Source organism: Phascolarctos cinereus, unplaced genomic scaffold (assembly GCF_003287225.1).
Source record: "Phascolarctos cinereus isolate Bilbo 61053 unplaced genomic scaffold, phaCin_HiC Scaffold_4;HRSCAF=312, whole genome shotgun sequence".
In the NCBI taxonomy this organism is placed as follows: Eukaryota; Metazoa; Chordata; class Mammalia; order Diprotodontia; family Phascolarctidae; genus Phascolarctos; species Phascolarctos cinereus.
Genome location: NW_027555847.1, coordinates 313,289,547 through 313,307,020, shown reverse-complemented (window position 1 = coordinate 313,307,020; position 17,474 = coordinate 313,289,547). Strand labels below are relative to the sequence as shown.

The following is a 17,474-nucleotide window of genomic DNA, read 5'->3' as shown; positions in this document are numbered from 1 at the left end:
TATTCTATGTTTTCATCTGCTTTTTCATTTTTTTGTTTGTTTGACTGATTCTTGCTGTCTCATAGAGTCATTAGTTTCCATTTGTCCAATTCTAGTTTTTAACAGATTGTTTTCTTCTGTTTTTGTACTTCCTTCTTCAATTGGCCAATTGTATTTTTAAAGGACTCTTCTACCTCTCTCATTAGACTTTTAAAATCCTTCTTGAGCTCTTCTAAGAAGGCTTTTTGGGCTTCAGACCAGTTCATATTCCCTTTTGATGTTGCAGAAGTGGGTTTGTTGACAATGTTGTCCTCTTCAGAATTTCTGTCTTGATCTCCACTCTTCTCATAATATGAATCTATCGTACATTTCTTTTTATTCATGGTTTCTTTATTCCCTGTCCTTTAAAGAGATTGAGCTCTCCTTCTGGGAACAGAGGGCACTGACCCAAGCTTCTTGTGCTGGGAACCTAGGTCTTGGTCACTGGCTTTGTGTGATGGGGCCTCTTATGTTGGCAGTTGGAGGCTGTAGGGTTTTGGCAGCTTACCTGGTGTTGGGCTGGAATCAGCAAGGCTGGAACTTTCAGGCAATTCTAGGTTGCCTGCTTTTCCTTTCCTTTAGATTTCTTCAGCTCCTTTTAGGTGGGATCTGCAGGGTGTTTGTCTGCCTGGGGCCCCTTGCAGTGCTGTCTCCCTCATTTCTGCTAATGCACTGGGAGATTCCTTTGTGGTAGAGTGCTGAGGTACCTGGTGGTTTTCTGAGCTGGTTTCCACCAGTGGGCCCCATCTCTTCCCCCCCACTGAGGCACTCAGAGGTCCAGGTGTTGGTGTTTGCCTGCTCTACCACTTGGGCTGCAGGATCTCTTCCTGGTTGACAGTTGGAGGTTCTGACAGCTTACCTGGTGTTGAAGCTGGAATCAGCAAGGCTCGGACTTTAGGAAGACTCTAGGTTGCTTTCTTCAGCTCTTTTCAGATGAATGCTGCAGGGTGCTTATCTGCCTGGGGCCCTTTGTAGTGCTGCTTCCCTTATTTTTGCTGAGGCACTGGGAGACCTGTTTGCTGGGCTGCTGCACTGCTGTTCCCCATCTTTCTTCTAGTTCAGCTGTTCCAGGGTTTTGTTTTGTTTTTCTGGGGTGATATTTTCTGGGTTTTCAAAGGTTGATAGGGGAGGGTGAGAGTGACTACCTTTTTACTCTGCCATCTTGGCTTCCAGAAGCAGAAGTCCCCCACTTCATTTTATTTTTAACAAGTAAAACAAAAATACACATAGATATATAAAACAAATTCCTTTTTTGTCCAGGTCCAAAAAAATCTGAGTTTTTTTTTTTTCTGCACCTGGACTGCTGCCCCTCTCAAGAGGTGGGCGACATGCTTCAACATTGTACGAAGACTAGTCCAACCTTGGCCTAGTAGCCAAGTACAGATTTTTTTTTTTATTTTAGATTTTGGGAGCTTGAAATAAGGGCACTGACCACCGATCTCTCTTTCTTCCTTTGTTGTTGTTCAGTTGTGTCTGTTTTTTTGTGACCCTATTTGGGGTTTTCTTGTCAAAGAAACTGGAGTGGTTTGCCTTTCCTTCTCCAGCTCATTTTACAGGGAGGAAACTGAGGTAAACAAGGTTAAGTGACTTGCCCAGGGTCACACAGCTAGTAAGTTTCTGAGGTCAAATTTGAATTCAGGTCTTCCTGAATTTAGGCCCTGAGCTCTATCCACTGTATCATTCCAACTTCCCTGTTTCTTCCTTACCTATGACATAGTCCTTTCTGTAAATATCACCTGTACATAAAAGTTAGAAAAGGTATAGGATCACAGATATAGAGCTTACTAGAACCTCAGAAGCCATCTGGTTCACATAAACTCCACATTCATTCGTTCTTTCATTTATTTTTGAGACTGGTTCTCCCCATCTTGCTCAGACTGGAAATGAAGCAGCCCCTCTTGGGCCAGAACCCACCACAGATCAAAGCGAGAGCTTGGATCTACTCCATTTCAGAGCTAGGCTGTCCTGCCCTCCTCAGGCAGCCAACTGCCCCCTCCTGTTGAGGACTAAATATATCAGTTGTAAACTTAGTATAGACAAACAGATAGCTCCTGCAGCTCAGAACTCCCAAGCTCCAGCTATCCATCTACCGGCCTCCACCTCCCGACCTTCTTGTGTTCATTTATAGATGAGGAAATTGAGGCCTACTGAGGTAGGCGCTATAATAGAAGATGCTCTTCAGAGCTAGAATTGACCTTTCACTTCAATTAGTGCAACCCATCCATTTTACAGATGAGGAAAGAAAGTCCCAGAGAGGTAAATAACATGCCTGAGGTCACAGAGCTGGCAAAGTGGCCAATCTGGGATGAGAACCCACGTCCCCTGACTCCTAGCCTCCTGGGCTGAAGCCCTCTGGTCCTGATCCACTTCCCTGGCTGGCTGTTTTCTGGTGGAAAGGGCAAGAGCACCAAGCAAGAGCCTTGCTCTTGGTAATTCCTTGTTGCCAGTCCCCCCACATAAGCTCTCACTTCTCTCTGGAGTGAAGTAGATTGCCTCCCCCTACCCACTTCTGCAGGAGGCTTACAGGAGGAGAAGTCTGCATTGTCCCAGCTCAGTGCTTCGCTGAATAGGAATTCAACTCCCAGGTCACCTCAGTATGTAGAATGTTTGAGAACCTTTTTTCTCAGTCTCTTGGATTGGTTTTGTCTTTTTTGCCCTCAGACTCAGCCCATAGCTACAGCAAACCCAGGCACTAAAATGATTGCCTCCATGGTTGAGTTTGGCTCAAAACTCTGAATCTGTTTGGGTTGAACTAAACCGAGTGGATGACCTAAAACCTAACCTGAATTGAGGTGGCCGTTGGTCTGTTTTGAGCTCTGGGGAAGGGAGCCTAGCTTCCTCCCATCCCTTTGACCTCAGCTGGCTTTTTTTGATGGCAGGCTTGTCTCCTAAGACCGAGTTTCAAGAACATCCTTTAATACTAAAGGGTCAAAGGAGGCCCATGCCTGACTAAGATAAAATTTCTGTCCTGCTAGAATGGGTTGCATTTGAAAGGCCTGCACCAAACCTAGCTCCCTTTCTGGGTCCTCTAGGAGTAGCGGCTTTGTGAGTTTTGCATAAACTGTTTCTGCCCTGTATTAACAAAAGGCACCTGTGGATGTCATCCAGGGAGACAGGGTCTTGCCAAACCCAGGAACTTGAGACAAAGGACCTAAATTAAGACTGAGAGACAGCATAGCTCATTTCAGGAGACCTGATACTGCATGGAAAGGAGTTGATGGGGAATTTCTAACATTCTTTTAAAAAAGGGTTCAAGATAATCTGGGAGCAGGGGAAGAGGGGAATGAAAAGACAGATGGAACAGATGGTCCCATAGTAAAATTTCATTCGATTTAGGAATCAAAATGCATTTAAATGAACAAAAATTTAAAATGGAATAACAATTACTTTTCTGTGCACCTGCCTCAGGTGCCCCAAGATTGCTCTCTGGCCCCTGGCAGTCTCTGAAGGCTTCCAACTCCAACAATCATTCTGGGCCTACAGTGCACACAGCATCTCCTTTATTTCGTAGGGCTTATTTCAGAATTGTGTAGAATGGAGTAGGAAGGTTCACATGTGATTTTCATTTCAGAAACAAATTAATTTTTTAATTCTAAACACCCCACCCCAGCAATATATATCTCTAAAATAGGCATATTGTCCTTCCTGGTGCCAGAATGATCTAGTGGGTCACTAGGGCTCACGGTGGCCTGCCTGGGACTTATGTATGACACTGTTCATAGTAGCTCATTCTGCCTTGCTAGAAAGAGCCCTGGACTCAGTTTCTGATCAAGCCTTAATATTCAACACATGTTAAGTTCCTTAGGTAGAAACGACCCTATTTACAAAAGGGGCAGCTCAGATTATCATAGGATTTAGAGCTAGAAGACTTGGTGGCTACAAATCTAGCCCAGCCTTCTCATTTTACAGATGAGGGAACAAAGCCAGGAAGGTCAAAAATAAGCCGAGCCTGGTTTGAGAACCAAGGGTTTTTGGACTCCAACTTGCAATTCTCTTTCTATTGTGCCATTCTCAGCAAATGTGGGAAGATCTGGCTTTAAATCTCGCTTCAGACACCAGGTGGTTGACCCTGGGCAGGTCACTTACAACTACCTCTCTGAGCCTCAGTTTTCCTATCTATAAAATGAGAATAATAATAACGCCTACTCTGCAGTGTTATTGTGGGGTTCATATGTAATCTCAGGTGTAAAATGCTTTGCAAACTTACAGGATTATGTAAACGTGAGGTGTAATTTTAGGATGCAACTACAGAGAAAATCCTAAAAAAGGTTGTTGGTTTGGTTTTTTTTCCATCTGCAAAATAAGGGAATTGGCCACATGATCTTTAAGGTCCCTTTCAGCTTTTACTTCTTTATAAATTGGAGTTTTAAAAAAAATGAAAATTTTGAAACAAAACACTTTAGAATGCTTTCAGTGATTTAAAAACAGAAGTGTGCTGGTAAATGATTAACAACTAGCTGAGAGAGAAGAAGAAATTGTTAATGTATGTGGAGAAGAAATATATATAGATAGGTGGCACAGTGGATAGAGCACTGGTCCTACAGTCAAGAAGACTCATCTTCCTGAGTTCAAATGTGGCTTCAGACGCTTTTACTAACTGTATGACCCTGGGCAAGTCACTTAACCCCATTGCCTCACCAAAAAACCAAACAAACAAAAAACCCAAATGAGATTCCAAAGAGTGAGACTGAAAATGACTGAACAATAACAAAATGCATATGTAGATATTTCTATATCTGTCTATCTATCTATACCCTAGACAGACTTTTAAGTTTAATCTGCATTATTAACATTTTCTTCTTCATTTTCTTAAGCCTAGGTAATCAAGAAAACATTAAATAAAGCACCAATTTGTAGTGTTTGCTGATTTCTGAGGTGTTAAATGCTCACAATGAAAATTTAATAATCAGCTCCAGTACCAGCTGGCACCAGTACCTCCCCCCTCCCCCCCGTAAAACAGAAATGTACTTAAATTTGTTTTGTGATTTAAAAACTCATTATCTGAATACTCAATAAAAAGGCTTCTTTTTTCTAAATTAGATTTATTACTCACTAAAAAGTTATTTTTATTAACAAAATGGAAAAGGTTGAATTTCTTCTTTCTTGCAGCTCCAAGTCCTATCAGCATTTTTTACAGATGAGCTGGCTTCTTATTTGGTTTTAATATATATCTGTCCACCCCCCTAATTGTTTTGACTAATTATTTCTCTTAGTCATCCTGAGAAGTGGTACTTTCTTATCATAGCCATTCTAAGGAGGAAATGCAGTCATAGGTAGTAATAATAGTAATAGCAGCAGCAAGCATTGACATAAGACTTTAAGATTTGCAAATAAGTGCATGTGTTAACTCATTTGGCCTCCATATCAATCCCATGATGTAGGTGCTATCACTATCTCCATTTTATGTATGAGGAAGCTGAGGGAGAGAGAGAGTAAGTAGTTTGCCCAGGGTCCCACAGCTAGGGAACATCCAAGACACGATCTTCACTCCAAGTCTTGTGCTGCATCCATTCCCCACTCAGCTGCCTGGTTCCATACTTTCTACCAGGCCCCATAGAAAGTAAATGGCAGAAATGAGTTTGGAATTTAAAGCTGTCACTCATGTCCTACTTAAGTAGGTTATCACAGAGAACCAATATATTGTTACAACATGAGGATTTTTTACTACAGGGCTGGACCTACAAGCTACTAGTCAATTAACCAATTAATAAGCTTTTATTAAGCAGCTACTATGTGCCAGGCACTATGCTACAAAGAGAAAAATGAAAAAAAAAGTCCTTGCCTTCAAAGAGGTTACAAAGAGTGTACAAACATTTGGAATTTGTTTGTTTTTTGTTTTTTAAAAGCTCTTTTCCTCCCAGTTTCAACTCCCAAGATTTATAATGGGTCAAGGTCTCTCTAAAAAGGCCTTTTCTTGAAAATGATGACTAGCTGGGGTTAGCTAATGGCCCAACCCCAGTTATGAATCCCAGGAAATGTTCTCAGTTGAGAGCATCATTACTTAAGCATTCAAGCACTTCTCAAAAAACAATGAAACAAGAACAACTCCTTCCATACTGTTTTATAATCCCAGAGGGTGATCCCTCTCCTTGCCAACTCTTTTTTGGAAATCGGCAGCCTGTCTTTTGGGGGGCTCAGCAATCACGTCCCACATTGTCTGTAGTGACTGAGGGCTGTGAGTTCAAAAGCCAAGTTGATGGTTTATTCATTCAAGAAACATTTGCAGACTGTTCTAGGTCCAGCTCATAGCAAAGCTTTATAAAAAGGGGTCCAAACTTAAATTCCCCAAAGCAGATATTTCTGCTTTTAGTAGGGTACCTTATAATGAAGAAGATGAAGTAGTCAAACCTTAAGAGAGAAGGGAAGAGGACAAATACCTACTAAGTTGTTTGCAAAGCACTTGGCTGGTCACTGAGGGGGTCTATAAAGATGAATTAGGTACTATTGGCCACCCTCAGGGGGTTTATAATCAGGTATATCTAATAGTATGTGAAGGAACCAGGATTTCATTAATGTGGGGGACTGCCTGGATAGGAACTCCCTCCAACAGGTACAGTTAGCAGCTCTTGCCTTGGGCTGCTTAGTAGATAAATCCTAGGGCAAGGGTGGGGAACCTGTGGCCCTCTAGGCTCTCAAGTGCAGCCCTTTGACTGAATCGAAACTTCACAGAGCAAGTTTGGATTGGAATGGCTACAGGTTCCCCACCTCTGCCGAGGAATTGCCAGCTAGGTGGTACAGAGTAGATAAGGCACCAAAGCCTAAAGTCAGGAAGATTCATTTTTGAGTTCAAATCTGACCTCAGACACTTTCTGTGTGACCCTGGGCAAAACACTTAACCCTATTTGCCTCAGTTTCCACATCTGTCAAATGAACTGGAGAAGGAAATCGCAAGCCATTCCAATATCTTTGCCAAGAAAACCCCACATGGGGTCACAGTGAGTTGGCACAATGTTAGCACACAATGGGCAGTGAATGTTTGTGAAGAGTTAAGGTAGGTGTGAGTATTGATAACTCTGGAAGCTGCACATTCTGTCCGAGAGCTCAGGAGAATGCTGGTCCCCCTGTGGCATGAGATCATCCCATTTATGCATTTTTTTCATGTTGGTGAACTTTTATAGATCCCGTCCCAACAAACTCTTCTGAGAAGAGCAGGCTTACCAAAGCTAATTAACAACATTTTTTTTTATCCCAGTGATGTCAGACTGTGGTCTGAACAACAGCAACAAAATTGATGTGTTTTCTTTTCCTGATAGTCTTTCTCACTGTGATTTCCCTGAAGAAGATAGATGACAATCAGCTGCTCCTTTAGCAGGCTGACCTTTAAGGAAAAGAGAAGAGGGGGATGAGGAAAATGCCATCCATAGCGTTTGGAGCCCAGCATTAATCATCAAAAATCTAATGTATTTACTGAGTCCAGGAACAAGCGGCACTGTTAACCACTCTGTTTCCTGCCCCCTGCCTCCTCCTAGGGCGTGAAGGAGCACAAATGTGGCATCTGTGGGCGGGAGTTCACCCTGCTGGCCAACATGAAGAGGCACGTGCTGATCCACACCAACATCAGAGCCTACCAGTGTCACCTGTGCTTCAAGAGCTTCGTGCAGAAGCAGACACTCAAGGCCCATATGATTGTGCACTCCGATGTCAAGCCTTTTAAATGCAAGGTTAGCAGCTCCTGGGGAAGGCACAGGGGGTGTGGAGGCTGAGCGCAGCTCCATCTGTGGGTGGAAGCAAAAGGGTCAAGAAACTAACTCCTGTAAGCAAATAGATATCTAACCTAGGCTTGGGGTGCAAGAAGAAGAATTCAGGAATTGTGTATAGCGTTGGAGACCTGGGAGGGAACGTAGAGGTCTCTGCGTCCAGCCATTTTCTCATGGTACAGATGTGGAAATGGAAAGACCAGAGGCATTTAAATGTCCCTCAAAATCACATACAAAATCAGTAGCAGGGCTGGGACCGTAGTTCCCCTTCAGGTGTGAGTATGTAAGCTACAGCAGCCCTGGGCAACCTTGCCTGTGTGATAAATGCAAGGTAGTCCTGAGCCTCTGGTCCAGGTGAGTCTGGGCAAGTCACTCAGTCACTCTGAGACACAATTTCCTCCTCTGGTCATTGGGAGCAACGCTTCAGAGGATTCTTGTGAGAAAGGGGTGCTGTAAACCACAAACTGATTAATCGGCAAGTGTTAAGTGCCTACTACCTCTACGTTCAGGCACTGTGCTGGAGATAGAAAGGCCGAAAATGAAGCGTGCCTTTCCTTGAGGAATTTTGTCTCTCTCTGCTTCTTTCTCTCTCAGATGGTTGCATGTATATAATAAATTGCCTGTCATGACAGAATGTAAACTCCTTAAGTTTATATGTACATACACATATATAGCATGTAATCATATGCTAGATATAAACACATAAATATATAATATATAGAATGTAAACTTCTTAAGTTTATATATGTACACATACATATAGCATATAATCATATGCTAGATACAAACACATAAATATATATAATATAGAATGTAAACTCCTTAAGTTTATATATGTACACACACATATATAGCATGTAACCATGTGCTAGATATAAACATATATAACATGATTGTGTGCTATGTACATACATTTCTAATATGAGGAAATTAATACAAAGCATTGAAAATGTTAGCTATAATAATAATATTTATTCTTGTTTCAACACAGAACTAGATCACAGTGACATGTGAGCTAGAGGAAAGGGTCATTGAGCTTCTTAAGGATTAAGCACTGGCTCTGAGGGGAAAGGAGAAGGTTATTATCAAAATGTGGGCCTGAGAAGGATGAAAGGAGGGGAATGGAAAACTCTGGTTAGGGATTAGAAAAACTGGGTTGCCCCTCTCTTGTTCCACTGAATGGGGGCGGGGTGTTACATGACAGCTGTATTGACCCCACCACTGATGCTTAGTGCCCTCTAACCGTTCAGTCTTGTACCTCCCCACCCTACTTAGCCCTGCCTCCCAGCATGGCAGCACCTGCTCCTAATTACCTTCCACTGTCCCTCCCCCATATCCACACTAATCTTCATCCGGGAGGACACCTCATTATGAATTAGTTTCTTCACTTTGCTTTTCTAAACTAGTTATGTGACTGAGACCCACCACTACCACCCCACAATATCCTCAGGGCGTTTGCTTGTTTACCACAAATTCATATCTATTTGGAACTTTAGTCTCAGGAGCTATGCAAGGGAGGTGGGGGCAGAGTGATACAACTTGTATTCATGTATTCAACAAGCGTTTGTTTATTAAGCTTTTGATGGGCAGAGCAAGGGTATGCTGAAAGGTTAGATAAGGCCTGGTGCCTGCCCTCTTGGAATTTACAGTATAGTGAAGCGGGAAGGCTCAGATAACTGTTAAACCCCACCTAACATGGTAAGTTTAATAGAAAGCTATAAGACTTGAGTGCTATATAAGGTCTGAAGGGGCGGGTTGTGAGAGACAGGGATTGGGGAAGGTTTCATGAAGTGATTGGGCTTTAAAGGGTGGGTAGGAATTCAAAAGACAGAAGGCAGGGAGGGGATTCTTGGCCTAGGGAACAGCAAAAGCATAGGTCCAGAGGAGGGAAAGAGCATGTGTATTCAAAGGGCAGAGAGAAGTCTACCTTGGCTAGAATGTGGACCAATGGTCTGAAGCTCAAACAGAAACAGATCCTTGTGGGTCACACATTGACTCTGAAAACTTCATATTAACATTACATTATATTTTTATTTATTTTGTTAAACATTTCCCAGTTATATTTTAATCTGGTTCTGGCCATACTACGGAGTTTTAGGTGAGAAGTTTGATGCCTTTGGTGTAGATTGTAAAGAATGGAATAATATTTGACAAGTTTGGAAAGGCACCTGATCATAGCGGAGCCCATAGTGTGGTGACAGTGATAAGAATGGGGTAGGGCTAGATGCAGGAGGAGATGTTGTAAACAGGCCTTGATGGGAGAGGGAAGAGACAAAATGACCCCAAGTTGTAGATCTGGGAGATGACAACAGATAGTAGAGTCAGAAGGAAGAATTTTGGGGAGGTTGTGTGTATGTGTGTGGTTTTTTTGGGGGGAGGGGTAATTAAGCTCTCTTTTGGACACGTTTAGTTTGATGTCTAAATAGGTGGGTAGATCTAGAGGTTAGAGGGGGAAGTCCAGTCTGTCAGTACAAATTTGGAAGTCTTCTTCCTAGATACGGTAGCTGAGGCCTTGAAAATGAATGAGATTGCCAAGGGAGAGCATCTAAAGAGAGAAGAGAAGAATTTCAAGGACAGAACCTTCAGGAATACCCTCATTAAAGAGTCAGGGAGAGGATGACAAATTGGCACAGAAGACAAAATTGTTAGAGATCTTTGAAGTAAATGGAGAACAGAGTATTGAATAGGAAGGAGTGGTTAATTGTGTCAAAAGCTGCAGAGATGTCAGGGATGATGAAAAGGGAAAGGAGCTGTTTTATTCAGTCATTGTGGTTGTTCAGTCATTTTTCAGTCTGACTCTTCATGATCCCCTTTGGGGTTTTCTTGGGACAGATACTGGAGTGGTTTGCCATTTCCTTCTCCAGCTCATTTTGCAGATGAGGAAACTGAGGCAATAGAATAAAGTGACATGCCATATCACACAACTAGTAAGAGACTTGAGGCCAGATTTGAACTGAGGAAGATGAGTCTTCCTGACTCCACACCCTGCATTCTATCCACTGTGCTACCTAGCTTTAGTCATTAGGAGTTCTTATTGGTGATTTTGAGAAAAAAAGATTTTGCTAGAATGATAAGGGCAGATACCAGCTTGCATGGTGTTGAGGAGTGAGATGTTGTTTGTCCTTCATTCATTCACTCATGAGGCCCATGACATCAGGAAGATGATGCCATGGCTTGGATTTAAGTGAGGCAGGGCTGTGCAAAGTCAGCAGCCTCACTTTCTCCTCCAGAGCCATCTGGGCCCAGTGGCCAGATACAGATCAGGATGACTGGAGATGGCCCCCTGAGGAATGAGAAGTAAGGAAGTAGGGGCACTGACAGAGAAGGGGAAAATGGAATGATAATTAACTGCGGCCAAATGAAAGCTTTTATGGATTGGGGACATCTAAGTATGTTGTAGGCAGATGGCAAGTAATTGGTAAAGGGAGAATGACTGTAAGCAGCAAGGTTTTGGAGGAGGTAATGCACCCTGAAGACTGCTGTTTTTTTCCCCATTTACTCTGTGTCATGCTATCTACTCTACAGCTGAACACTTCTGTGGGCTATCTCCCCCATTTAGAGTGTGAGCCACTGGAAAGCAAGAATTTTTCACTTTTTCTATTTATTTCTCCTATTTAGCCAGTCTTTGGCACATAGTAAATGCTTCATAAGTTCTTTTTCATTTTTTTTAAGTAGGAGGGATTAGGATCAATAACGCAAATAGAGGGATTAGCATTAATGAGTAGAAATTCCTAATTAGGTGATGATGCTGAGTTCTAAGGAAATAATGAAGGGAAGGGTTGTGGGTGCTCCCATTGGGTGTCCTCAGGGAAGTACTAACCTAAGTAACTAGAGGCCTGGGGTAATGAGTGGGTGGAGTAGAGAGAAGGGAAAGTCTTGAAACAAACTCTTCTGAGAAATGGAAAGTGAGTCAATAAGTTTAGAGGAGAGATATTATTAAGGAGTTGTGAGTTCCCAGCTGAGGTTGGGTAACAGAAATTTGAAGTAAGTGAATTCAGCTGAGTTTCAAGATTTCATCTATCAGTGTTCTGCTGACTTGGTAGAGGGGCAGAGAAATCAGATGGTTGGGGTTAGGCAGAGCTGAGGATATAAAGGTGAGAAGTGGCAGAAGAAAAGAGATTCCAGATGATACAACAAGCATTATTAAGTCTGTACTATGTGCATAAAAATGTGCTAGCCAAGGGATATAGAGGCAAAAACATTTCCATTCTTCAAGGAGCCTCTATTCTCCCGGAGGGTACAACATATCAATATATAAATAAGCAAATTTGAGGAGGGATGGAGTACTAGCATCTAAGGGGAAGAGGAAAAGGCTCAGGGAGGAGCATGGAAGAAGTGACCATTAGCACTCTACTAAGTCCAGCCCAAGGAATATTTCTCTTGTTGACATACATGACCATATTGAAGACTCATCAAAGAAACTACAAGAGGGATTGAACAGCAAGAATCTCTCAAAATGCATCATCATTCTCTTGGGGAAAAAAATCAAAGGATGGAAGCAGCAGGAAAGAGAGGATAAAGTATAGATCAGTGCATCTATAGAACTATTTATAAAATTAATGGGACATTCATAAAGGTGAACTGCTAAGGCCTAGAAAACCCTGGAAGCTTCCAGACTATTCAGCAAAAGACAACATTAACAGATAATAGGGTTATCAAAAATTACATGAGTAAATGCAACACGTTTTTCATTGTTCTGCTGAAAGGCAAGAGGTTTCCCAGCGTCCTCCAGGGCTGTCATGGCTAAGTGACCCAGAGCCCTTCACACACTGACACTACAACAAAATAGCAGACCTAGAAATCTCGTTGGCCCAGGTTCCTGATTCCATGGGAAGACGCAACTAAGCTGAGCACCGAAGGGAGCTCAGGGTTCCAAGAGGTGTAGATGAGAAGAGAGTACATCTCCATCATGGAAGACAGCCATCATGGAAGGCCAAGTCTGGAGAATAGCAAATGGGCCAGTTTGACTAGAACATAGAGCATGAGGGGAAAGGAATGCCAGAGTCAACTTGTAAAAAGCTCTAAATGTCAAGCTGAAGGGTTTGTAGACAGACTTATCGTAGAGGCCATTGGGGGTCGCTGTACCGTAACGTGGTCTCCTTTTCTTTTGTTGTTTTTTTATTTCTTCTTTCTCGTGGTTCCTCCTATTGGTTCTAATTTTTCTTTTCAACATGACTAATGTGAAAATAGATTTAATAGGAATGTATAAATTGAGCCTATATCAAATTGCATACCCCCTTGGGGAGGGGGAAGAGAGGGAGAGGGAGAAAATTTAAAACTTCAAATCTTATGGAAGTGAATGTTTAAAACTAAAAGTAAATTAATTTAAAAAAATAAACATCAGAGAGTGATGGTAGAAGATGGACTAACATCCTTGGGAATGATGGGTGAGGGAGCTACCAGTTGGTAGATACTGGCAAGATAATTGGCAGGGGGATCAGGACAATGGTCATAAGACTATAGGATTTCAAGATAGAAGGGACCTTGAGAGGCCCTCTTTATAGATGAGCAACTTCCGTAGAGGAGAGGTGACTTGCTTAAAAGTCAGCATTGGTGGGATTGGAGCCCCGGCTCTCTGTCTTCATATCCAGCAGTCTTTCCCCTGTGCCGCTGGTGTGCATGTGTGTTTAGTGTGTGAACCTCAAAGCATGAAAGGTCTCTGAAGGGTAGTATTCAAGGAGTGGCCTGAAAGTGGCAACTGGGAGCAAGAAGGACGTCTGTCTCTGCTCCTTTGAGGTAGAAAGAGGAGTAGGCTCCAGTGGAAAGGGTTGACATTAGTGCGATCCATTCAGGGGAGAGCCAGGTTTTGGTTAAAATGAACATAACAATAATAATATAGCACTCCAAAGTTTACAGAGTACTTTATATAGGTTACTCCATTTGAGTCTCAGATTGACCTTATGAAGTATAAGTTGTTCAGCCATTTTTCAATTATGTCCAACTCCCTGTTCCCCATTTGGGATTTTCTTGGCAAAGATACTGGAGTGCTTTGCCATTTCCTTCTCCAGCTCATTTTACAGATGAGGAAACTGAGGCAAACAGGCTTAAGTGACTTGCCCAGGATTACATAGCCAGTAAAGTGTCTGAGGCCAGATTTAAACTCAGGAAGATGAGTCTTCCTGACTCCATGTCCTGTACTCTATCCACTGTGCCACCTAGCTGCCCCATAAAATATAAGTATTATTACCCGAGCTTAGCAGATGAGACACCTGAGAGATTAAATGAGTTGTCTATACTACTGGCAAGTGTCAAAAGAAGGATTTGTCTCATCCCTAGGACCAGTCATACGTGCATTAGTGAGTATGACAGTTCTTATGGAATGGACTTAAGAGGGTACCTAGTCCTACTCCATCATTTGACAATGAGAAAATTGAGACCCAGAGAGGTGAAGTGATTTGCAGGTAATAAGATGTAGGGTCAGGTTCTAAAGAGCTCTTTCTACTGTACTATGTTTCCTCTTTCCTTCTCTGAAAGGAAGACTTGCAGACCACTCACAGTTAGTATTGGGATATGATTATTCCCAGTATAAGCAGAATGATTTAGGGATCTAGTCAGTCAAGAGATGTTAATTAAGCCCCTACTATGTGCCAAGCAGTGTGCTAAGTGCTTGTAATAAAAATATGAAGAAAAAAATTGTCCCTGTCCTCAAGGAGCTTATAATCTAGGAGTAGAAAATGGGGGAAGACAGAGCAGAAGAGGGCCCCAACACAGGCACATGTCAAGAAATCAAAGAAATCTCAAAGTAGGGTAGCCAGCTGAGACATGGGGAGATGATTGGGCTGTGCCCCTTCCTCAAAAGGAGGGCTTGTAGCTCATGGCCCCACAGCCAGTCAGGGACAGAGGGCAGTCATGACGTGGGGTACCAAGACTAATGGGGTCTTGCAGGATGATAATATTTTCCCAGTAATGAACTTTCTGGGGCATAGTGGGGAAATCAGAGAAGTGGTGAATCTTTTATCAGGTTCTCATTATGAAGCAGCACAGTGATTATACTTATCATTAAATGTTGCCAATTAACTTGGATAGAAGTTTGATTTCCTTATGCCATGAAACCCCATCTTCCTGACTGTGCTGCATGGTTGTGCTCTCCATTTCAAAACAAGACACAACCAGAAGGAACAGTGACTAGGATTGATGAGGCTGCATTCAAGGAGTCCTCAGGTATAATCACTGTCAGGAAAAGGAAGAGGAGGAGGTGAATGCGGAGAAAAGGAAGAGGACAATGGCAATCTTTAATTTGTTTTCCAGGGATACTTTTCTTGGAGGATTGAAATACTCTTTTTGAAGATGGAAAATTTTCTCTCTGTTAATACCTTACTAGTAGATGCCATATCATTAGCATCATCACCAATCTGCATTGTAAAAGTATGGCTTATTGTGGGCAGCTAGATGGATCAGTGGATAAAGTGCTGGGCCTGGAGTCAGGAAGACCTGAGTTCAAATTCAGCCTCAGACACTTACTGGCTTTGTGACCCTGGGCAAGTCACCTAACCCTGTTTGCCTCAGTTTCCTCATCTGTAAAATGAGCTAGAGAAGGAAATGGCCAACCGCTCCAGCGTCTTTGCCAAGAAAACCCCAAATGGGGTCACAAAGAATCAGACACAACTGAAATGACTGAACAAGTGAAACTAATACTCATCTTTAGAGAACATTCCTCATACCTGATAAGTGGCTATATCTGAGGTGGGATTAGGAGGAATGGGTTTTGTGCGTACTAGGGCTTGGGGGCAGGGGGAAGCAGTAATTTTTGAATCTGCTCTCACCGGCATTCATGTTCCCAGTGGTCTGAAAGTCTTTTGGAGAGCATAATTCAGCCTCATTTTAACTGGTGGTTACTGAGATTGGGTGTTAGAAATTCTGACTCTGCTGCTAATAATAGATGTATGACTTTGGGCAAGTCTCTTAACTCCAAACGATTCTCAATTTTTTTATTAGTAAACTGGGGATTCAATTCAACAAGCATTTATTAAGCAACTGCTCTTTTCCCTAATGCAATGCTAGGCCCTGGGAATATAAAAGCAAAAAATAATTTTTGCATTACCTACCTTAAACTGTCCTTAGAATTTAATCTGTATGTGTAAAGTCGTTTGTTTTTTGGTAAAACTTAAAACAGCGTTATTATTATGATATACTTTCCCCTACTGAACCATTTCCCCTAGGCTGCTATAGATAGTCAAGTCCTTCCCACTTGACAGGGCTTTGTTACACCCGCAACAGAAAATGTGCCCCAGCACAAATGCACCCATTTGGGTTGAGCCTTCTGCCGGTGATGGAACAACATCTGACTTCTCCGTTCCTCTTCTTCCTCCTTCTTCTCCAGTTTGGATGGTTTGCATCACAGCCTAAACCCAGTCTACACTTGGGCAAGTGATGGGTGCCCGACAATGGTTCTATCTGCAGCTAATCATGAAGCGGACAGACCCTACTGAGTGACCCACTGGGGAGTACTCATCACTAAGAATGATGCACCTGTCCGCCTACTTGGCTACTTACCTTACTCCTTCCTGGACCAAGAGATGAGGTGAAGCCAGGCAGAAAGGGCTTCTAGAGCTGGCAGGAAATTCTAGTCTCATGAGTCATAGGGAACCCAAAGAAAAGTGCAGATGAGAGCTGTGGTGGGTGTGGAGCAGTGCTGTGATCCAAGGGGACCATGGCGGCAGCCAAAAGGAACTCCTGGGATTTGCATTAATGTGGGACACCGATGTTTTGTCAGTGGGGAGTGGACTTGAAAGTCTTAAAGCAAAATCTGAAGGAATCTGAGATCTGAAGGAATAAGGAAAGCCAGCTAGCTATTTAAAGCTGGACATCTCTGTACCATGGTGGGTTCACCACCATCTGGTCCTTAGCTTTTGCAGATTCTGTTACTCGGTTTTCCTATTTCACCCAGGGAGGAACAAGGCTCTGAGGAATTCTTTTCTTCACTCTAGGAAATGGGTTGAGTTGCGTATAATAAGTCTAAAAAAGAAAGACTAGACATCTAGCATCAGAGCACCCTCTCTCCTGGGTGGTGCTGGAGAACAGCTAACAAAAAAGCTGTGCTTTCTAATTTGTGTCTTGGCATTATTCAATATACCTATATTCAACCAATATTTATCAGTACTTTTGTGTTGTTGTTCAGTGGTGTCTGACTCTCCGTGACCCCATTTGGGGCTTTCTTGGCAAAGGTACTGGAGTGGTTTGCCATTTCCTTCTCCAGCTCATTTTACAGATGAGGAAACTGAGGCAAACAGGGTGAAGTGACTTGCCCAGGGTCACACAGCTAGTAAGTGTCTGAGGCCAGATTTGAACTCAGGAAGATGAGTCTTCTTGACTCCAGGCCCACACTCTATTCCCACCTAACTGTTAAGTACTGGCCATATGCTTAATAGGTTTAGGGACTTAGAAATGGGGGGGGGGTACTAAGAATACGCTGATTAAAAAATAGTTTCTGCTGTCAAGTTGCATACATTCTGCTCTGCTCACCTGTCTTTACACCATTGTTCTATTTCAACAACTTCACAATAATATTAGTAGTTGACATTTATATGGTAGTTTAGGTTAGGGTGTGACCCAGCGCAAGTCACTTAACCCTGCTTGCCTCGGTTTCCTCATCTGTCAAATGAGCTGGAGAAGGAAATGGCAAACCGCTCCAGTATCTTTGCCAAGAAACCCCCAAAGTGGGGTGAAGAGTAAGACATGACAGAACAACCCTGTACCCACACAAAACATACCTGAACCTATTTAATGCATAATGCAAATGATGCATTATACATACATATT

The 17,474-nt window shown here is 42.6% G+C and overlaps 1 protein-coding gene across 1 annotated transcript in view; it reads left to right on the top strand.

The window, feature by feature from the left end:
- ZNF366 (zinc finger protein 366) overlaps positions 1-17,474 on the top strand; it is a 116,037-nt gene that overhangs the window by 73,430 nt on the left and 25,133 nt on the right. The window contains exon 3 of the mRNA XM_020998463.2: positions 7,488-7,679. Coding sequence (XP_020854122.1) covers positions 7,488-7,679 — 192 coding nt within the window. The remainder of the gene's footprint in view (positions 1-7,487; positions 7,680-17,474) is intronic.